General features: G+C 33.0%; 3 protein-coding genes across 3 annotated transcripts; 2 read left to right on the top strand and 1 right to left on the bottom strand.

Moving 5' to 3' along the window:
• Positions 1 to 411: 411 nt before the first annotated feature.
• On the bottom strand, positions 412 to 5,323 carry LOC149900301 (uncharacterized). Its single transcript, XM_090113302.1, has 4 exons — positions 5,186 to 5,323; positions 2,978 to 3,447; positions 1,785 to 1,895; positions 412 to 604 (listed from the first exon to the last, which is right to left on the bottom strand). The coding sequence occupies exons 1-4, from the start codon at positions 5,288 to 5,290 to the stop codon at positions 424 to 426; spliced, it is 867 nt and encodes a 288-aa protein (XP_089969428.1). The 5' UTR covers positions 5,291 to 5,323; the 3' UTR covers positions 412 to 423.
• A 1,922-nt stretch (positions 5,324 to 7,245) lies between these two features.
• Positions 7,246 to 13,130, top strand: LOC149900300 (uncharacterized). Its single transcript, XM_090113413.1, has 6 exons — positions 7,246 to 7,274; positions 8,303 to 8,396; positions 9,221 to 9,346; positions 9,650 to 9,744; positions 12,401 to 12,508; positions 12,980 to 13,130. The coding sequence occupies exons 1-6, from the start codon at positions 7,246 to 7,248 to the stop codon at positions 13,128 to 13,130; spliced, it is 603 nt and encodes a 200-aa protein (XP_089969539.1).
• A 5,149-nt stretch (positions 13,131 to 18,279) lies between these two features.
• Positions 18,280 to 23,759, top strand: LOC149900299 (uncharacterized). The gene is made up of 6 exons (XM_090112873.1): positions 18,280 to 18,341; positions 19,359 to 19,437; positions 20,161 to 20,292; positions 21,854 to 21,924; positions 22,632 to 22,739; positions 23,597 to 23,759. The coding sequence occupies exons 1-6, from the start codon at positions 18,316 to 18,318 to the stop codon at positions 23,742 to 23,744; spliced, it is 564 nt and encodes a 187-aa protein (XP_089968999.1). The 5' UTR covers positions 18,280 to 18,315; the 3' UTR covers positions 23,745 to 23,759.
• Positions 23,760 to 24,020: the final 261 nt, after the last annotated feature.

The following is a 24,020-nucleotide window of genomic DNA, read 5'->3' as shown; positions in this document are numbered from 1 at the left end:
GTATTAAAAAGCTGATCACCAATATGATATTAGAAATACCGATCAATAAGAATAGATATTATAAAGATATTTATATTACTCGAGAGGACATTATGAATCAAAGTTTAGATATAAATTATAAAGTGCATTCCTCATGTAAGACTCTACCTTATCGCCCTTTTTTTGTAACTTTCGTTTAGTTTGTTAGGTACATAGTTTAAAGATACCGTAGGTATCTTAAAAAAAGTAATTGCCCCAATTTTATATTTACTGAATATTCATGCCTTTTAATATTGAATTACAATTTCTTTATTTATTTATACTACTACACATACCTACTAGGTACTCTTAACACAATTGTACAAATACCTACATCCCTTGATATTATAACTTAAAAATTAAAACAAAATGAAACAACCACCACATTTAAAAAACATTTATTCATTAAAGCAGTCCAAATTTATGCAACGTGTCCATCCCGATTTCTGTAAATGTCTCCAGAACGGAGGATTCGCACTCCGGGAACAGAACCTCACAGCCTCCGTTGGCTGACCGTCCCAGTCGTTCAGCTGCATGGTATTCGTTATCTGTATGGTGAGACAGCACATCTTTGGTTGTGGATGGCCTGAAAATATCAAAGTAAGAGCGGATAAGCTGGAAGTTTGGAAGATGTTTTTTTTTTTTATGTCAGGGCAAGCAAAGGGGCTGGGCCACCTGATGTTAAGTGGTCAACGCCCATAAACACTAGTATAACTGGTACAGGTGCTTTGCCGGCCTTTTAAGGACAAATAAGCTCTTTTCTTGAAGGCCCTAACGTTTTAATTATTCGGGAACAGGTGGTAAATCGCTCCAAAGCTTTACCATACGCAAACGTACGGTTTACGATCACCATCATTTGTGGGAAGTAAAAGTGAAGTTCCGTGTCCCCAAGTGGGGTAAGGGGCAGATGCATTATCATCACAGCACATCTGTTTCACTGAGCGATTTTCTTTAAGGACAAGTAGGTGATCAGCCTTCTGTATCCTTAAACACCGCGACATTTTTTTTTCCTCGTCTCCGGGAATAGAACCCTGGACCACTCGGTTCTACGCTCACGCGTCAACCACTACCAAGGAGGCGGTTTCTTTTGTGAGAAGTAGGACCTCTGTAAATGCGTTGCCCACTTTGAAGGGATAAAGGATAAGAAAAGGATTGACAAATGGAATTAATGAATGGACTAGGAAAAGTAAGGGAAAGGAAACGAGCTATTTACAAGATTAACTTTATAAATCCTAGGCAAAGATCTAGGTTCGTATTCAATCTAGATTACCATAAAGATAGAATGATCTGGAAAAATCTCATTACGTAACCGGGTAAAGCGGAAAATTACCTCGATTGTACAGGAAGTATTGCTTTAAAGGTGTATGTGAACTTGTTCTGTAAAGGGCTTGGATATTGCATAGATCATATCATCGTAGGTTGTAGAAAATTGTAAAACGAGCAATACAAAAAAATATACTAAAAAATGTTTTTTTTTTAATCATACTCAAATTATTATACTTGTGAGAATATGTATATTTTTAGTTACAATATTCCAAGTCATTCTTATTAACCAGGTTTAGGTTATTAAATAATTAAAATTCACCCCCGCTAAAAATTGAGCTCTTAAAAACTCCCGCTAATTGCTTTGTGAACTCATTGTGAGCGGTTATAAATCGCTAAAAATTCTAGTACAACATTAATTCATTATCCGGCCTCCAAAATTCAACATCGTATCTTCAAAACGCTTAAGAAATTCGTTATACCGAGTCGAGTTAGGTACTTACGTGAATAAAATATGACCAATTTCGCCAAGCAAACCGTTTTCATAGGTAAAGGGAACTTCAGCCGCCTCACATATGGTCCGGAGCAAGCATGGCCTACCTGAAAAGCCGTACCTGGAAATTGCCAATGCTTTTGTTTGAATTTTGAAACGTTAGTACTTATCAGGAATATCCTCTGCTATGATATTGAAGAACACATTACTTTATTAAATAATTAATTATAATAGGTAAAGTTTTTCTTCGTTTTAATTGAGAACTATAACAATTGAGATTATAATTTCAATTTAAGTGCACGTGACTTTATTCGTAAATATCTAAAAACAACACCTAAACCTATTGTAAACTGAAACGCGAAAAACATTTAACACGTCAAAGACAAAATATGATTTTGTACACTCCATATAACATTAAAAGACCATTAAAGCACACAGTGCTTTACAAACATCTAAATAAGAACCTCTTTGTTCTCAATCTTTACACTTTCAAGTTCGAGTGAGTTAAAATTGTTTGTCAACCGCTTCAAAACTCAGCGCCGCCAACAATGTACACAAAATATTAAACAGTACTCGAAGCCAAGTTCGGAAACCCAAACTTGATACAACTATGCGGGGTACTAAATTACAAGCGACAGCCCACGTATTATATAAAAATACATGGACATAAAATATTTTAAATATGCTTATTTTTGAGCAAGATGAAAATTTCATTGATAATATTGGATAGTGGCCGAGTTTTTGGCTTTGTAGGTTACTATGATAATAAATTTAAGGAACAATAAAATTAATTATTTTGATTTTTTCATGATATTTGTATGGTATAAATATTTCGATGCAATTTTGTGCATTTAGCATCCGTAGATATATTTATTAAATTTAGCTTTCAGTTAAAGTCATGTTCTCATAAGCATCTACATGAACTTATGTCCAATATGTAGACAACCTACAAGTATTTTTAAGATTTCAATTGTATAGGAAAATTGTGTTCAAACAAGTTTCTTAATCAAGATATAGAATTAAGTACTTTTGAAAACTTCTAATCTTATCTTCGAATAATAATTCTATCTGTTTACTTCAAATAAGTTCTACTTTCTTATCTTATTAACATAATCAATAATTGGATAGTTTGGTAGGAACCAAAAAAGAGTATCTGCTATTTAATGAACTAATCTACAATGAAGTTTATAAATAACAACGTACCGTTCAATCATATGTTCAAAGATTTTATAGAAATCCCATCTGTTCATTCTCGGTGGTTCTTGTTCTTCCAAATTCTTCTCATCAATAAGCTCTTGTCGTCTAATAGCTTCTTCTAATGGTAATTCAGTATTAATTTCATTATCATTAATAACATTTCCTTCACTGTACAATAGTGCACGTCTTCTTCTATCATTAAAGGTAATATCAACGAGGGTGTCATTTTCATTGTTATCTTCCAAATCATTGTCAACTTCATCGATTACTCTGGCGTCACTGGATTCATTGTTAGCTTCGTTTAAAGCATCATTTTCTTCTCCGTCCATATCTCTTGATACTGTGTCGGCAAATCCAAAGATACGGGTTGTATATTCTGAACTGTTTATTGGTAAATAATATTGGAACTTGATTACTGCACCCACTGTCACTGAGGCTTCTTTCAGGTCGACCGGCACACCGAGACCTATAATAAACTGAAACATTATTAATTAATATATTTGTTCTTGACTGTCTGCAATCTCCTAGCTCTGAAATATTATAGAATAGAATAGGTTAGAAAGACATTTATTCCCAAATACGCATAGGTATTTATTATTATTATTTAGTACGCATTTTTCTACCATTTTTCTCCTATTTTTCTCTTCATGCAATGGACCTTAACCGATTACTATCAAAGATGTTTATCGGCGTCGTGAGCCACTTACCATGACGTAACATGTTGCCATATTTGCACTAGACTAAAAAAATAAAAAGGAACAAATAAATTTCTTGTATAAATAACCTCAAACGCCAATGAAACATTGTTAAGAGAGCAATGGAAACGAAAACAAGCAATTCCGCAAGAACAAAGCATAACTCAATTTATATCAATACAGAATTAATAGTATTAATTCCTAAGCCATAGTCGTGCTTAATCACGCTTACATGATTACACTGAATACCTAAATCATTCCGTCCCACTAAATTCAGCTTTCGTGGACTGATCAAACAGAATCGCGAGGTTTCTCGGCTTTTCCTATTATTGTGTGTATACGTTAATATGTTATTAGTTTATTTCGGTTATAAAGCCACAGTAACATGTTTATATTTTATGGTGTATAGAAATAATTTATGCGTTTTGTATTTTCATTGCTAGGTATGTAAATTTCTAAATAAAACTATGATGTTAACTTTATTAATTAGCCTTCGATAAAAAATGAAAATTTATAAGATCGAAAAACACAGGACTCATAAATATAGTCGTTCTATGTGAATTTATAAATTCTAAATAAAACTATGTATGTTAACTTTATTAATTAGCCTTTGATAAAAAAATGAATGTTAAAAAAGATCGAAAAACACATATCTCATAAATATTATAATAGTCTCCCTAATTTTATCGTATCAATTCAATGTCAGACAGATAAATAAATTAAATGTAGTAGCAGTTAATACAGCGAAATACAATTCTCATCAAGTAATTCAATTTTGTGTACAAAGTAAACATCTTTTATTTCCAAAACAAACTGACTTTCGACTTTCGACTCGAACGGTAAACAAAAAATTGTAAACATCAATTTAATTAAAAATTAAGAAAATAACCTCAAACAATGACGGAGGAAAATAATATCGGCCGTAGCGAGGCGTTTGAAGAATTTATTTTCATTTAAATTATAGCTCTATTGTTTCAAACGCGGCCCTAACAATATTTTAAACTCCACTTGGAATAAGATAACTTTATCTAGACGTACAAAATTAATGATGTTTTTAACGTAAACAGACATTCAATTCCAAATTCCGGGGAAATGATTCATTCTAACGCCTCGGAATACTCGAGCTACAAATGTTTTACTATCTCAACAAAAATAAATTACTCGCCTAATTTCTTGCATGTAAATTAATTGAGATTAAAAAGGTAGATGCTGCGAAGTTCAATTCGGGAATCAAAATCAGATAGCGTTATTTCATTTAAACAAAATAATCAAACAGCGCGATTCAAAGCACTAAAAGCGCTTAAAGATCTAATGGGATTCAAGAAAAAAAAATATTGGAGCTAAATAAAAAATTAACTTAAGCAAAGCGGGCCGGGAGCGCTCGAGTTAATTGCATTTGAATTCACGAATAAAAAACACTGCTTCGTTAAGCCGGATCCGGTAAAAGAAAACATCATTTACTTAAGTTTAAATCGGAATGTAAATTTACACGGACGTTTGGCAAAATTCGAGACGATACCTGTGCTCTGGAGGGTCCTCCGTCGGGGTATATCAGATAGCGGCGCTGGCGGCCCTCGTCACAGAGCGCGCCCAGAAAATTGATTAAAAGTAACGTTTTGAGCATGTCGCAGGCTTCTGATTGGCAACGTAACGTACGGTAGGCGCGCTGATGTGTGAATACGGTGTAAGATAAAATATACAATGTTTGTTCTTGCCTTCGACTCGGGTCTAATGAACCGTTATGTTTTCACAGCGATTTGGATCGAGTGCTCGTGACCCGTGGACTAGATTTACTGAAATTCACAGTTTTCAAGTGATTTCACTTGCTGCTTTTGATTGATGTCCTACTGGTTATGGCAATATGTCGAATCTTGCTTACCATAGAACTATATTTTGGGTTAGAATACATACTTTATGATTAAAGTTTGAAAAGAATTAATATACTATAAACGATTCCATTTCTTGAATACATATTGTTATAAAAAATTATCTATAGGTAAGTTCCTCCATATATTTTTGTTCATTATTTCAAAGTAATATAATCACTATCCAGTGTAAATTATTTTCGGTTTAAATATGCAAAATATTCTGACGACCGTTTCATAGCAATTAGCTTGCAACTAAATATGAAATGGACGAACAAGTTAAATGAAATGCGCTTATTAATGTGGTCGTGCTTCAGAATTTTGGAGCTTTCTAAATTTTGCAGATTAAGCGAAAATATATATAAAATTAGATTTTCCACTTTGAATTGTAGCTTTGAAAAATTTACGAAAGCAATATAATTTAGATTTAGCTTTGAGGAATCGGAATATTCATAATAATATGAATCTATCTATATCATTCTATAAAATGAAATACATATGACAATACAATAGACAAAATAGCAACATAATATATATACAAACAATGACACTTTTAATGTATTTTTCAAAATGACTCTTTGTTCTGTATGTGCAGGTTAAGCTTTTGCGTCCAAACCACTAATCCGATTTAGATTAATGTAGATACCAACATCGGTATATACTTAATAAGCTTAGTTAATAAGTATATACTTAGATAGATTGCAGAACATACTTTTTAAAAAAAAAAACAAAGCTTATGAATAAGGCATGGGAAAGTCTAGCGCGAAAATATGATGTACGCGCGAGAAACCAAAGACAGAAATCTAGTTAAAATAACCATAGTAAATCATTATATCCATTATATATGATATACTTATAATATACATTCGTTTTATTCTCGCTGACATGTTTGTGCAAATTTCCTCCTAATTCAGTATATCTCTTTTATGTCCTTTTTATGATTAGTCCGGGATACATCGTCCATTTTTGCAAGTGATTACTATCAAGCTAATTTTTCGTGAGTAGCTTTATTTTGATGAGATGCCCAATAATTTCATGTACGAAACTCTCGATTGTGGTAGCTACCAGAGGAAACAAGGATAAAATATTTTGATTTGATGGTTCTCAAATATTAATTACCAACTGAATGTTTTTTTTTTGTTCAATCTCAAGATAATTATCTAAATTATTCGAAAAAATATTTGTCCTACAAAATCTATGGTTTGATCAAAGAGTCCCCCTTTCCAATGTGTATCGATAACGAAGTCATCATAAATGATTACTAACCAGCTGATTTTTTTATTTTCACTTATTTAATACTTGTATAATTCAACCACAGAATTCAACAGACATATTGTCCTACAAATTGCGTAATAAATATTTGAGAACCGTCAAATCAAAAATTTTTATCCTTGTTACCTCTGTAAGCTACCACAATCGAGAGTTTCGTACATGAAATTATTGGGCATCTCATCAAAATAAAGCTACTCACGAAAAATTAGCTTGATAGTAATCACTTGCAAAAATGGGCGATGTATCCCGGACTAGATGTTATTTTTTCGGCATCTTTCCTCCTGAACTTTTGTGTCATAAAATGTGTCTTGTGTTCTTTTTATATTATTTTGATAAAGTCAATATGAAATAGGTACAATAATAATAATAACGATACTTTATTATAAATAAATTTGATAAGTCCTATTCCAATCACATCAAGTTTGTTTTTTTTTACCAAAAAATGCCTATGGAATTTTCTGTGTCTAATCGGTAAGAACATAGAGTTTTAAACATGTAGAGACAGCCTATTGTTCTTTCGCAATTACAGCATTAATCGGACTTAAAACTTTATTGAACTTTTCGAGTTTTAAGGTTGTACTACACTACTACACAACTATGTATATTTACCACTCACATGGGTATGCGCTATTTCTATACCCTTTTATATTATATACTGATTTTTAACAGCACGAATCCAACGCAGGGACTATAGTAATATTATATAGACTTAAACCGCCCACGACTTGCTCCACAAGAGATACTGTAATTTTTCAATATATTACCACCTTTTCACGTCCCAATACAGAGACTCTAAATGCATGCACAAACCAAAGGGTAACCGCTATTATTTTCAGAACCGTTTCACCAGCTTGCCTAACGGATCTCAAATTCCTTGTCCAAATAAGCTTGTCACACATTCGGGATGATCTACACGAATATCCCGCTAAGCTCATATTAGAACGTCAAATCTAGCCTTTACAACCGCTGCTACGACCAAAATTCAAATTTATCACCGAAGAATAAAGTTCATATTGTTCCTTAAATCATTGGCCACAAAGTCCAGATTGTGTCAGGTCTGACGTTAGAGCATTTCAGCTATTTCCTTAAAGAAACACACACTCCGTCAAAATCTTCACGACAGCGGTTTTACCAAATTACAGCAGTATGTGGATTAGCAATTATATCATCATGTACGTATTTAACATGATTTTCTGTATACTTTTGGAAACTGTTTGTTTTATAACTATTTTATTACTCGTATTTTAATACCGAAAACTTATGAAATCTAAGTATTAAAGGTCATTATGTCACTTGCTGTTTGTGTTCCTGATAGCTGATTTTTCACTTTTGAGGTTAGGTATATTTTCATACATTTTCTGACGTCATCATATTTACTTACAGACAAGCTAAACAAAGCAAATCTAAAGCTGTGAATCCGAATATAAATATACGAAACACGAGGAATAGAATACGATTTTTACCAGCCGCTTTATTCTGAATATTAACATCTTTTCCAGATTATACGCGCTCCACACTGTGGTCGATGGAAAACGTAATCATAACAGCAGGCAAAGAAGATACTTAATATTTACTCCGAGTACACAATATGGTGTAAGTATATGCCTTTATTCACATAATACTAACCTTTATTGTATTCCAAACAGAAAAATGGGAGATTCTGATGATGATTTCATACAAAAATGGATGTGATTCTGAAAAAGACAAGCCAAAGAGTCACACAATACTCTTGTTATTATAATACATATATGCATGGCATTTATAATGACGCGATTACACTATTAATTCCTAACTCTATAAAGTTTACAATTACTTGATATAAGTACATCGATGTAATTTAATAATAGCTTCTGGTGCAATAAGAAAGTTAACTTTACAAAACCTATATCCTTACTAATATTATAAATGCGAAAGTAACTCTGTCTGTCTGTCTGTTACTCAATCACGCCTAAACTACTGAACCAATTTGCATGAAATTTGGTATGGAGATATTTTGATACCCGAGAAAGGACATAGGCTACCTTTTATTGCAAAATATGTACCACGGGCGAAGCCGGGGCGGACCACTAGTATACAATAAAGGTAGCAAAACAGATTGCTTTTCCAACATCCGAACATCACTACATAGTATAAAAGCAAGATGCTTTTTCTGTCCCTGAGTCTCTTTGTACGCTTAAATCTTTAAAACTACGCAACAGAATTTTGTGAGGTATTTTTTAATAGATAGAGTGATTCACAAGGAAGGTTTTGGTATATAATTTATTAGGTTTTAGACAGCGGGCGAAGCCGCGGGCGGAAAGCTAGTAAATATATAAAAACTAAAACACAATTGTATCTCAATAGAACATTTATTTCAACTACTCAAACTCTCATAAGCTGAATAACTGAGCATATTATATATCCAAAACTATTCGCAGGTATTTGTAACAGTAGCGATCCCTCTGGAGTCGGAGTCGACGGTAACCGTGGCTTGGTTCTTCGAAGCTAATTACTACAGCGTTGACAATGCTACCTACCTCGAACCTCTGCTAGGTGATATTGAGGTAAGTTCCAAACTGCATTCATACATGAGCGGCGTTTATTGCAAGATATTAAATTGAAAAACTTAATGTTTTGCCGTTATAGAATTTGAAGTCTACGAAAATTTTGCAACAGACTTATTCGGCACTGTTATTTTTCTTGAAAATAATCCTTACTACGTCAAATATTATCATGAATACGATTATTTTAGCGTCTGGTTATCACCAGACTAACTATCGTTAGAGAGTGCGTGAGTGAAATCTACTATTATAAAATGACGTACTAAGTAATTTCAATTAAAAGATCAAAATTTGTTTAATTTCAAGATACCGAGTAAACGGGAACAGCGTAGCACCATTGATACCAAGAACATGATCACAAGAAGATATATCTACACTTTAATCGAGTCAATGCTGGAAAAGTAAGTGGATATAAATAAATCATTATGAATCCTTATCAAAATAACAGCTAGGAACATGATAGGCGTAAGAAGAAATAATTGTATCAAGTTCTTGATTCGATAAAATCAAAATAAAGCTTTCCAATTGAGTATTTAAGCTATGCTTAATAACACTATCTGTCTGCAACTTCCAATCGGAATTCAGGCAACTACAGTCTTCAATAAAGAGTAAATATCAAGAGTATAAGTGCACAAAATAAATCACAGAAAATAGCTTCCAGAAATTTCTAAATCACGACCGAAACACAGCACACAGCTCGCGTAAGAATTGCAGTGGCTCAACATTAATATCGACAAATCACGTTAACCAACTCGATTCCAATTCCTGAGCCCTTTAAGCCTTGTCATTTCGACAGAAGCACTAATAAAGCCGTACAAGAGCAATAGAACACGACCCAATAAACCAAATGTATTACAAACCTAATGAACGGGTGCGATTTCAACTTAAATTGCTTCTATATTGTTGTATGCCGCTAAATTGTGATTTGTGTTAAATGGTTCGCAGTGACGTTTGGTGGGTATTGGTTAACTAGTTTGTCAACTAATTACTATATTATACATTTGGTTTGCTTTAGTGTGAAATAGCGTAATTAATTTATGTTGAATTTGGTTCTTTAATAGTAAAGTTTTTATGTATTTCTTTTTTATGTTTGCATCTAACTACTGTCTTGCAGTCTTTTTAAATTAGGGCATTCGTTTTGAAACTTATAAGGTATATAAATAAATAAATAAATAAAACATTTATTGATAACAAACGAAAAAGTATACAAGCCACACAGAAACAGAAAAAATAAAAATAAAGTAAGAACAAAAACATGGTAAAAAAAACTTAAAACTAAAACAAAATATTACACAATCAGACATAATATATAATAGGAAAGTCACCAAATATGGAATAGTATCCTAATATGGAATTCCTTCTTTTCTCTAAGACTATAAGTATGAATCGCAACATTCGACCATCTTCTGTTTCATTTGGTGTACTAATTATCGCACTAACACCATCGAGTTAGTTGCGTGAACGGTTTCCGTGTGGCAGGGGTGTTTTGTTTTGTTGCCATGCAGAAATTTTTTAAGGTAAGTAATAAATGAGTATTTACCGGCTATTATGTTTGTTTACATAAGTGTTATACTATTTAGTATATCGGTATTATGTTTATTTCACCATTTTGTGATCTTTTGTCTTTAAAATATTGTGAATTGAAAAAATATTTAGAAGAGTTTGAACGAGTATAAAAATCCAAATATGGACAATCGTCGGTGTCTAATTATGGAATACTATAAACTTGCTATTATTTTTTGAAAAACTGTATGTAATGTTTGTTTTTAGAATGTCCGGTGCATAATCAACCTAACGAAAAATCTGGGATGAAGAAAAAACGGCACAATCTATAAAATTCGTCCGAGAAAAGAAAATGGGGTATTTGAAAGCGGCACAGGATTTCCAAGTCCCTAGGACAACTTTATTTCATCATTATATTTCTATTTCTTCTTTCAACGTTATTAACTTTATTAAGAGAAACAAACAATCGAAGAAAAATAAGGATGATAGTGAAGAAGAAAGATTGAGGAACTAGACGTTATCCAGTTTGATGAAGGTAGTGGAACATGATGAGTTGATGGACCAAGTGCCTTCTGACTCTGCAGATGCAGAATGTAACATACATGCATCAGCAGAGTCAGGAGGTTCTGTTCAATACTTTTTTCCATGGATGAAAGTGGAGAAAGTTGAATTAAATGCTTGATGTATGGGCTCTGAACACATTACGATGTGCTGGTCCAGATGGATCTGGATTTGTGACTTTTGCAAGTAATTACGTAACTTCTTCCATTTATCACAATATGTTACATTCATTTAATTGATCTCAAAGATATTCATTACATTTTTGTTATTGTTATGTTGATTTATGCTTATATTCCATATATGGGTACCTATTCCATATTTGGTTATTCATTTGGGATTTTGATTTTTGTGTAAAATTTTAATTTGATTACTGACATATTTCGTTAAATGCTGTTAATTATTACTTATAGATGTATGACTGACCAGTAAAAACAATAAACTGATTTAATTTATGCAAAGTTTTATTTTTATATCCCAAAAACAAAATGGTATTCCATATTTGGTTACTTTCCTCTATATCTATTGTGTATCAAACCATGAACAGATCTCATTAACATAATTAAGGTTTTTTAATAAAAAAAAATACATAAGCTTTAGAATATCTCATTACCCCGGCTCAAACACAAATGGAATATAGTTTTAATGAACTCCGTAGGTATCACCCATATAAAGACCTACCTGATTAAAACTGAGTACTGTCGCCAATGCGCATTTGTAACGAGAGGCTAATGCGTTGCCAGCTCTGCGGGTCCCTAAATCAACTATGTGACCACAACTATGACACGTTTCATATGAAAACCCTGCATTCGAAAATGAGCCAACATTTCATGACGTTAGCAACGAAATTCCTTTCCTAAAAACAGACGCCACGGCACGATGTAAATACCCGACCGTACGCTCGTAGGCTATCCCTATGCATTGCTTAGTAATACACGGGATAATGGTCTTTAAAAAAGGCACTCGAGTAGCGCTAATGTCTATTTTTGCTTGCAGGCACGGCCACTCGGGACGCCCTTGCTTACTCAGAGCTATTTGTGAGAACGCCACCTCGCATTTCTTGCATAACGGCATCCTAGGCGATTTACTTCATCTCGTCCTGACGTAAGTTACTTTGTAGATAAGTTTGATGATATAAATAGCTGTTACATGTTGGATGGAGTTTGCAAAACATTGTGCTTAAAACAATATTGGTAGAGGCGCCTGGGAAAGAGCTTAATGTTTGAGGCGTGATGTTGTGGAAAATATTTTCATACAACTTTTTGATAAATTTTTAAATTGCTACGTGAAGTAAGGGTATTTACACACATGTAGGAGCTTATTTAGATCAATGTTTATAAGCATTCTGTGTAAGTTGCTGATGAGTTAAGTATAAAAGTTTTGCGGATGATACCTAACTCAATTCATCTTCCCGAGGAATCACTTCAATTATTATACAGGATTTTACCTCTAAAAATCTATTAACTGCTGAACGTAGACATGATCCTCATATGTGAAAAGACACTTACGACTGTTACAAAAAAATGCTATTGTTTTTATACGTCGCTTATATTTTTATGGTTTTCCATTTCTCAGGCCATCATTATCGATGTCAGAAGACGATATAGAAGACTGTTACTATGAAGCTGAATATTGGGGATTGGAGAATAAATGTGAATACTACACTGAAGACTGCCCCACGAGCCCATTGGACTACATTTCCTTTATAATAAATGATAACAGTTAAATTATAAAGCGCGGCTGTTTTATTTCTTACCTTTTATGTTTTTATTATCATGTACCGAATAATAATAAGGAAAACTCAATTGGAATTCAACTTTAAAAGCGTTCTAAAAATAAGTAATATCATACTACATAGTAAATTGTCCGTATTTATGCAAAATGGAACCACTCGACAAATTTCGTTTTTTACTTTTATTAAAGAATACTCATTCAAAAGTGGTCTAAATTCTTATACAAACAAGAACCACATGATTTTTACGTTGGAAACAAGGTATACTAAAAGCAGAAAGGAACCACCAGCAACAACGAATAATACCATATTAAGCAAAACCGAACCACAGCACCACGGGACTGCTTTGTTCAAACAAATAAACGATATTACTATCATGTCATTTTATACAAAACAGATCCACACCTACTTGGTACCATTATACATTACACATATTTCTATTAATAACAATTATTTTTAATACACAAAATGGAACCAGGTTTCTGTGGTATGGTTATGCGTAAAATAAATACATAATTTAATTGTAATTTTTTATTGCAAAATAAAACCACAAGCATTCGGTTCTATTATGCATAAATAAATATTGTAAAACATTCTGAAACCCATCATCGCTATATGGAACCAAATGCCTTGACTTGTTACAATGCTTCTCATCTTTAAACAACGTATTTCATTACTTAAATAGCTCAAAGTGCAAAACTCCAATTTTTTAAGCAAAACGGAAAAGCATTGGAGACGAACACCGAAGATAATAATGAAGATACAACGGGTAAGTAGTTTTATTTAATGCATTTAAGTACTTATTGAATCTGAGATGCAGGTACGCTTTATCCACTTTTGATTCATTCCCGATTGTGGTGTGATTTTAAGAAGATAGTTCATTAAGTAAGTACAAGAGGAATCCTCTGTGGATTTACGTATTTTAACGACAATGTCGTTGTTCACGAAGGCGCGGCGAGTCGAATTAAGAGTCATTTTGTTACGATTCATCTGCCATTGTGAGATGAAACTACTAAAGTCTAAACCCTGTTTTAAAAATAACTGTTGATGATCTAGGTACCTACCTACTATTTTGGTAAAATACGTTTAGATTCAGATTCAGTACAGTACATTCAGCCACATCATTCAGCGCATATAATTATTTGTTTGATTTTAAAACTCGCGCGGCTACTGTTTTGACCGGAACAAGGCCCTAGCCTGCGAAATTCAAAATTTTAACAAGTTTATTTAATTTTTTGCTAGGGTTGCCACCACAGACATGTATCAAGTTGCGTATGATTTTTAGGGTCCCGTACCCAAAGGGTAAAACGAGACCCTATTACTAAGACTCCGCTGTCCGTCTGTCTATCCCTCTGTCTCATGAATCGTGACAGTTAGACAGTCGAAATTTCATAATATGATGTATTTCTGATGCCGCTGTAACAACAAATACTAAAAAACAGAATAAAAAAAGACGTGTGGCATTCGGGGACTGCCGCGGGAAAGCTATTGCATAGCATGCCTTCAAGCCACACCTCCGAGCCCGTCGTAGTGGAGAGCGTGAGGTTTTTTCGTTACGGAATTTCTCGATTCGGTCCCCGCGCTCAAGGCCCGCGATAGAAGCTATGCAATAGCTTAATAAATATTTAAGAAGCTCCCATAAGCCGTGATTTTTTTGCCGTTTTTATAGATAATGGTACGGAACTCTTTGTTGCGCGAGTCCGACTCGCACTTAGCCAGTTTTTTGTACATGGCGCATGTACATACAACATACTTAGTCGTCTAGTAGGGACACGGCTTTATAAGAACTAATAATATTTTGCTGTCGCCATATCACCTACGTATAAAAGCCACGTGGCTTTATTTAAAGCTTTTTTCTTTTTATTACAGAAGATAACGAAGAACCTTATACGTCGCTGCCTCTGGAGAAGCTTTCTTCACCTTCTAGCGATATTCAGTCCATATTACATCTCATTCCACAAGATGCACAGTTTTTATAACGGTCTCATTAGTAATGATGCAATAGAAGACCACATAGATGGACTAGACACGGTGGATTTCGAAATCCAATTTGATGATAACGTCGAATAAACGTCCTATATAAGTATTATTTTATATATTTTATTAATTAAAGCTTTAATTACGATATTATAAATACATAGTTTCATTTATATCATTAAATCCCTGGGATGTGGTTCCTTTTTGTATAAGAGAAAACCTATCAATTGATAAATGTTAAAAGGAACCACATGCACATTTTCTTAATTATCTAGAAAGTTTAAGAATATTCAGAGCAAACTTATATACACATACTTAAATAAGTAATTTATCAATTAATTTAAATAAAATAAATATTAATTTTACTTCATCTGACAGAGCTGCAAATGTTTTTGTAAATCCTTTGATATCTCAGAAGTGCGTTTTTGCTGGGTGGTTCCTTTTTGCTTAAATACGGACGTATAAAACAAAGTCGCTTTCTCTGTCTATCTTTAAAACTACGCAACGGATTTTGATGCGTTTTTTTTTAATAGATAGAGTGATTCAAGAGGAAGGTTTTAGTATATAATTTATTATGTTTTAGACAAAGCGGGCGAAACCGCGGGCGGAAAGCTAGTAATGGAATAAAGCGCTATCTATTTCCACTCTTTCACAAAGACTATCAACGCAATTAATAAATGTATCATTATCGTTCCAGTAAATATTATTTAACTTTTTTGTATACATATTTATAGTTCCTTAATCCTTAGTCATAAAAACATATGCATAGATACACTCTTGGCATCATGTTAGTTAAAAACTAGTATAATAACACCACCCTATAATGCATACAAACTTAACAAGTTCCCAGCAAAAATATCGGGAAAAATACGTGAAATATCGTCGGTTCCACTCTGCATATTCATCAACCTGAAGGGACGAAGGTTCGATACAATCCGGTGCAATCAAAATATCGACAAAGGCCGTCGCGGTAAATATTTGCGACCAGTAAATTGCTTACAGCCTCCGCGCCGCCCTACGTTGTTTTTATTCAATACCTCTACGCGGATATTCAATCCTGTTCGTACAATTTGTAATATGGAATTGACTGATGAAATGAGTATTGCAATCTGTAGGTTTTGTGTGGAATTAAAGATTTTAATGTGTTTCATTAAGGGCCGATTTTTCAATGCTTAGATAAACTTATTCGTCGTATAATGTATAAAACTACCATTTTAAAAACGTATTCTAATTGCCCGTATTTGACAGTTTACGTGACATTTTAATATTATCGTATAAGAGCTAGCGCACACGAGCAACTTTGTCTCCGCGACTATTTTGTCTCCGCAACTATTTTGTCTCTCCAACCTATGGGCTAGTATGAAAGTGCGCGCACGTAGCGACGCAACTCCCAATACAAATTGATGGGAGAGACAAAATAGTTGCGGAGACAAAATAGTTTCGGAGACAAAGTTGCTCGTGCGCGCTCGCTCTTATACTTTATTGGACGGATAAGTTTTATCCAAGCATTGAAAAATCGGCCCTTACTGATATAGCAAAGCATAGTTGAATTCCCTGATTATAGAGAAGACCAGTAAAATTACGAATCCTGGCTGAAATAAAAAATTACGCAAAATCAATCAATTTATTTTTAATAAAAGCCTATAGAGCTATCAGTTTTTATATAACCCACATATTTCACCTTTAAAAACACGCATATCTATATTTTTTTAAGTTTCCATTCAAAAAGACAATCACAGAAATACGCCTACCATAAACTTATAACAACATAAATAATTGCAGACTACAAGTAAACAAAGAGTGCTGGGCTTGTTAATTAATATCGGCCCGAATTGTTAGTAAGTTCGACTTGTTTGCTTTAAGCGATTTTATTGCTGACGAAATTTTTAATAAATAATTCAAGCGCTTTTGTAAAATAACTGCATATCTTTCATTTGTTTCCGCAAACTGGTTAAGTTTTTATGTTTTAGTATTAAGTATTCATAGTATCACAGACTAATAATAATATACTACGTATACAAATTATAGTATATATATTTAATATGGTGTTGTCATTTTATTAAAGATTCAGAAAAAATACTATGAAAACCCTATATTAATAACGGTAATAATGGTATAATATTATAATAGTAAGTTTCATAATTACAAATAGAAAGTAGTTAATCCATTCAAATTCAAATTCAAATTACATTTATTTGCAAGAATATAGTTACAAAAAAGGTGTTATTACATTAGTGATTAGAGGACTAAAAAACAAATGTTTCCTAGATCTTCTGCTTTCATACCTTTGCCTAAAATATGTAGGTAGGTACTTAAATTATTGACTTAAGTATACATATTTTAATTTAAAAATCTGTTAACTCCAAATAAAATGTTTTTAGGCCACATCCATGGTTAATTTTGAAATTTAAAATACGGGCGTATTTGTATTCATAAAATAGTTCATACTAAAACTACTTTCATTGAACTACGTCCAGTTCCACAATACTCAATTATCACTAGTGACATGACACAGGTCTCAATTCTGGAGCAATTAGCATTGAAACTAGTCGTCCGACCATCTTATTGTAACAACGGAACCATAATTATAACCCATACGACCATTTTGGGTGACGCTTTTGTTGATTGTGGATGGAGATTATTTCTTTGTTGTTTGTGATGGCTTTACAAGTAAATATCTTGTTTAGAAACAAATTCTGGATGAAGTAATACTTTCATATTTTATTACTCTATACTTATATGACGAATTCACACTTTCATTTATTACTCTTTAGGTACTTATATTGTTTTGACCTCCGTTATAACAAAGTTTCATTATATAAAGCTATATATTTCATACAATACAACATTTTTTATGTTATGCTAAATACCTGAAAAGTTTTATGAAATATATCGATGTTGCGAACAAAAGAAATACTAACCTACGTCACAAGTACCAATATTACAAATTCCCTTTGAATGTAAATATCTAGGAAAAAATATTATCAATGTACATTGTACTTACTTAAGATCACAGCGGCCATAAAACAATTTTTCTTCAATTGATAATACGACTTAGAAAATAGAATGATAAATGTTGCACCGTTATTCCGCGTATAGGTTCTAATTTTCCCTCCAAGCGCACAACACAGTCGCAAAATATTTTAGCTCATTTAAAAAAAGTCCATCTGTGTGTACATACATATTTGTGTAAACATATAATATGGATTGGAGCGTACTTCTAGCAATGTAAGTCCTAGATTTACTTTCATTTATACCTATTAGTTAATAGTTAATAAAATAATTGTTCAATTCAGCTAAAGCTAATTATTTATTACATTTTATATAATATTTCATTCTGTTTCATAGAGTTATAGAGAATGAAACAAAAGTTAGTTGGTAAATGTTTAAAATATGTATGATAAGATGATTTAAAAGTGCTTCTAGAAGAAGTTCAATTGAATAAATAAATTTTTGAGTTTGAGTTAAAAGTATTCGATACATCCACTTAAATATTTATAGATTTCGCATTCATTTCTATTCCATTGTTTGGCATTACATTGCATTGCAGCGAACCACTAGGTACTTAATCCTTTCTCTATAATTACGTTCTTTTATTTATAGTTAAAACTAAACCCGAAATAAAACGCAATACGGCCTGTATTTTACCTCGAATAAAGTAGTAAGAAACAAAACCTATTATATGCAGGTAAAAATTTCATAGCGTTCGGGTTAAGTCGACTGCAACTCTATTTTAAATTTAAATGTCATATATCGCGCTACTAAACTTGCCGGCATTTCGCGTAAAGGAATAATTTTAGGTCATAAGCAAGCTCTTAAATTTTTCTTTTGGTTGAAATTACGTTTTAGTTTTACACAGCAAACATTGTTGTTTTTCAAACTTGTTGTACCTTAGAGAGTATGGACTGAGGTTTTTCAAAAGGGCCAAGTTTCTAAATGTTGAAATATTTTTCGCGATTTCGTCCGTTTAGTAGGTTAAAAGTCTCATTTCATGTGCCAAACGGACCTCTGGACCTCTACCAAAAAAGTATAATGAAACTACATGCAATTCCACGCAGTCTTGCTCTCATTAAGACAATGATATCTGAACATATTATTAAGTAATTATTTTACTAAAATAACTATCTAACTTTAGTAAAATTTTTATTCAATATGTTCTAAATACTCTATTGTTATTGTATAATTAATTGCCTACCTTACTATACTTACTATAAGTATAATTATTATCATCTATTTTGATTTCAGTTTTCTCCTGGCTTCCACGGCTAACAGTAATGACGTACAAAAGCGAGCACTTATCTTCCCACCAACATCTTTATATGGAGTAAGTTATTTTATAAAAGATATCACAATGTATAAAACATTCCCTATACATAGGTATCAATCATAAAAACATAGAAATGTTTCTATACGATAGTATGATAATATCTTTTAAGGATATCTCTTATTAAATGATAACTGAAACTTATACCTTTCAAAATTTGGAATATTTTCTATAGAAAAGTAAGTTTATCGTGACCCATTGAGCCTGGAGCGTTTGATAAAAATGACCTCGGTCCCCTCATATGGGGTAGATGCATTTCACATCTGTTTCACTGATCCATTTTCTTTACGGGCAATTAAGTAATTACTCAATCGCCCCAAAACAAACATAACTACCAATATAAACTATATATAAGAATACCAGGGATCGATCGATCGTCTTCTTATTACATTTAACCAAAGATACTTAATATGATATCACTACATAGTAAAAAAGAAAATTGCTTCCCGCTGTCTGTCTGTCGGATTTTGGTGCGATTATTTTTATAGATAAATTATAAAGAGAAAGGTTTTAGTATATTTTAATTTGTTAAGTTATAAACAACACGAGCGGAAAGTTATTGTAGTATGTTTATAAACAAGAGAATCAGTGAAGCAAGCAGACTGGAAATAGAATTAAAGCCATCTTCTAGAGTGTACAAGATGGTTTTAATTTATCTCGAAACAAACAATTTTCAAGCAAAATATAGTGAAATATAAATTAATTTTCCCATATTATTTTTAGTTGTTCGTCGCCATAGCTGTACCGTTGGATATACCGGACAAAAACGTATTCGTATCTTATAACTTTGAGACCAACTTATCACCAGTTACTAACATCACGGAGATCGATGAAGTCTTGTTCCCGAATCTACCCGTAAGTTTAAACTTCTTTACTCTATGTAAAGAAATTATCTTATTTGATCTACAAAGCATTTAATATGAATTTAGTGAAGTCCCATGTCCCCTCGTGGGGTAAGGGGCAGATGCATTATACATCTGTTTCACTGATCGAATTTCTTTAGGGACAAGGGATCAGCCTTCTTTGTCCTACCAGACCGAGACATTTTTTTTTCTTCGTCTCCACCGGGAATCGAACCCAGGACCCCTCGGTTTTACGTTCACGCGTTAACCACTGTACCAAGGAGGCGGTCAAAATGAATTTAGGGTTGTCTATACTATATACCTATTTTATTTGTTGCTTGAATATGGAAAGGTAGATAACAATTCTGTTAGGTAAAAATATGAAATAATTTGTTATTTGGCGTATGCTTACTTACACTGAAAATTTTTTATTAATAACAGCTTATTATGTGGAGGTTTAACTTTTTACAATTGGGAATTGGGATTGGGGAGTCATTAGTAAAATGAGACGCTCTTTAAATACAGTCACATAATTATTTACTAGCACAATTCCTAATCTTAATTTTAATCAGTTTTTATGCAATAAATAAATCTAATTTGTATTTTAATAATGAACTTTCTTCCTACATTGTAACACAAGAATATTATACATGCTATTAAAGCATAATGTACGGGCCAGGAACAAATTAAAATATAGTAAGCGTGAACAATAATGGGAAAGCGAGCAGCCCTTGACCTGACAGCGCATGTAGTACTATCAGGGCAACCTAGCATACTGAGCTTATAAACGATGTCAAGTAACGCGTGTGCTAATAACGTATTTCGCACGGGGAATTTCTATGTTTTGAGCAACATGTGTTTATGGCAGAGCAGGCATTAGGGCGGATAGTCGACGCCACACATAAACACTCGTAAAACCGACTACTCACCTTCTTTTACTTACAGTAGGGGCAATATTGGAATTGCACCCTTAATTGGCTCCTTAATCTTGATGTGCATAGGCAAGCAGGGGCAATTTAGAGAACAACTGAAATTACTCCGACCGCCGCGGAGATTGTTCCAATATTGCCCCTGCGGCAGGTACCTACATGAGTAGCCGGCTTTATACTGGTGACAGGTGCTTTGGCGGTTTTTAAATTCATATTATTCGCTCTCTTCTAGAAGAAATGTCATAATTGTTCGGGCGTACCTACTGCAAGTGAATGGTACCAAAGTTCGTTAGTCAAAGTTATTGTCGAACTCAAAGTATTTCTTGATTCGTGTGAAAAAAAAATTAAAATTTGTCATAGGAAGGCAATTTATCTATAGTTAGGTACCTAGCTATCAAGTAGATTGTAGGTATATTGGTATTCTAAGTTTGTGAAAAAAAAAACCAATAAAAGGCGTCTTTTTTATTGAACAGTTAAGAAGCTTCCAAATTACACTGGCAAATAAAAGCTTTAGATTATATTGGATTTAGTCCAAATGGTGCAAGTTACAATGCCGCAGAAAAGTTCTAAGGTTTTATAGTATTAAAATATATTTTCGACTCTAGCTTCACCCCACAAATCTATTTTCATATTTTATGCTTTCAGGTAATTTCAAGACATAGTAGGAGTATTACCAGGGAGTTGGCGTATATCGTTTTAGAAACGAAATTTAAAGAGTGAGTTTTTTTTTTATTAATCCTTAAAACTCCAATCTTGCTTTCCAATCAATGCAAAACCGCCTACGCCAAATGTGACTTTAAAATACATTTTAAAGCTAAAGATCTAATATTATTCTAGAGATAGAAATCAGAATGATGGTGTATATATCTACTTTTCTAACCCAAAAATGTATCGTATTTGTAGTACAATATCTACATTTACGTAGTAGATAGAAATAAAACATACTTCCAAGAGAACCACCTACCATGCACAAATTGATTTGGCACTAAGTCAGGATCCCACCAGTGTTCGGCCAAAATGTAAATAGGCTAATATATTATGTAAAGAAGCTTAACTGTTTACGTAAATCGCTTGATAAATTAGTAAATAACGATTTTATAGTCACTGAAGAACAATAGCGAAATTAATAATCTTTGTTAAAGACTCAGGAAATAAATGTACCTATGACAGAAATGTATGTAGTTTTCGACATCAAAAAAGTAAAGTCAATATAATTTAGTATTGATCGAAACATCGACTATGATATAATCATTTGGTTTAAATTATTCTTAAGTTGCATTTTGTGACCTAATAAACAATATTAAAAAAAAAATATTTTTGTATTGAACCTCACCACATAATGTTTACAAAAATTGAACGTTCTACAAAAGATACATCTCTAGAGATTAAGTTCCAACTTTACACTGAATTTCATTTATTAAAGGAACGGTCTGAACGGAAGAGACTGCTTGCTGCGCAACATCTGTGAGGCGGCAGACACTCCCTTACACCACAATGGGCTTATGGGACACATTCTGCACATTATATTTACGTAAGTTAAATGTTTTGTCACATCTATACTAAATATAAAGCTGAAGAGTTTGTTTGTTTGTTTGTACGCGTTAATCTCGGGAAGTATTGGTCCGATTTGAAAAATTCTTTCGGTGTTAGATAGCCCATTTATCGAGGAAGGCTATAGGGATAGGATATCATCATGCTAAGACTAACAGGAGTAGAGAAATGCGGTTAAACCGCGGGACACAGCTAGTACTTTAATTAAGGCGTTAACATATTGTAACATCAAAATATATCTTAAGAATACATTTTAAAATATTTAATGCAACGATTAAAGTTACATTTTTGTGTTATTTTTTCTATCACCAAGTATATGAATTACAATTTAGAAGGCCAGTGTTAAAATGATGATGTGTTGTGACCTTAGTTATTTAAGATGATGTATCAGTTAATTCAAAGTATAATTACCTAATAAAACTTACATACCTATGTAGTAATCGTTCAGTAAAACAGAACTATTTTTATAAATATTTTTTATTTTAATAAAAAAAAATGTTGTGTGGTTTTATGAAACCACGGTAAAAGTGAAACTGTTCGAACGGTTCCGAACACTGCTTTGTGTAGCGCATGTCGCGTGTATCGCGGCTGCCGAGTAGGTATACCTACTCGGCAGCCGCGATACACGCGACATGCGCTACACAGACCAAACAGTTTGAGACGATGTAAAAAAAGTTTCACTTTAAAATGTATTCGAATGTATCTACTTAAATACCTTTTCTACCTAAATCGATACAGCTACACTCCAATCTCTATGTTTTAAGCATAGCATAATGAAAGATTCTACGAACACTATCTTTACTAATGAAAACTCACCTCAACTTACCCTATTTCCAGGCCATCATCATCAAAGGAAGAAGGTATCGACGATATATATTACGAAGCAGAATTAGACGGCCAGAACGGTGACTGCGACAAATACTTTGATGCCTGTCCAGTCAGTCTGTTCGATATGATTACAAGACTTGTTATAACGCCACATTAAAAGGATTTTTGAGAATTTTTCTTTTATTTCCTCGAAGGACCTTTTGTTTTATATAGAGTGTATTAACCAATTACCAGTTTGAATTGTGTGATAAATAAGTTGGAGTGTTGTAATTTCATCTACGTATATTAAAAAGAAGTGCAAGCAGTGCGAGCAGTGGTGGCTCAGTGAGCAGTGGTGGCTCAGTTTATTTTTGTAATTTTGGCCTTGATTTTAGAATCAAAATCTAATAATTATAGGTATTAACTATATTAAGTATCAGATATTCTCTATAAA

The sequence above is a fragment of the Colias eurytheme genome, chromosome 19 (genome assembly GCF_061535395.1).
Source record: "Colias eurytheme isolate Ceu_HAF_F1 chromosome 19, ilColEury1 Martin Lab GWU primary, whole genome shotgun sequence".
Lineage (NCBI taxonomy): Eukaryota > Metazoa > Arthropoda > Insecta > Lepidoptera > Pieridae > Colias > Colias eurytheme.
The sequence above is the reverse complement of the archived record's forward strand: the minus strand, read 5'-3'. Positions and strand labels throughout refer to the sequence as shown.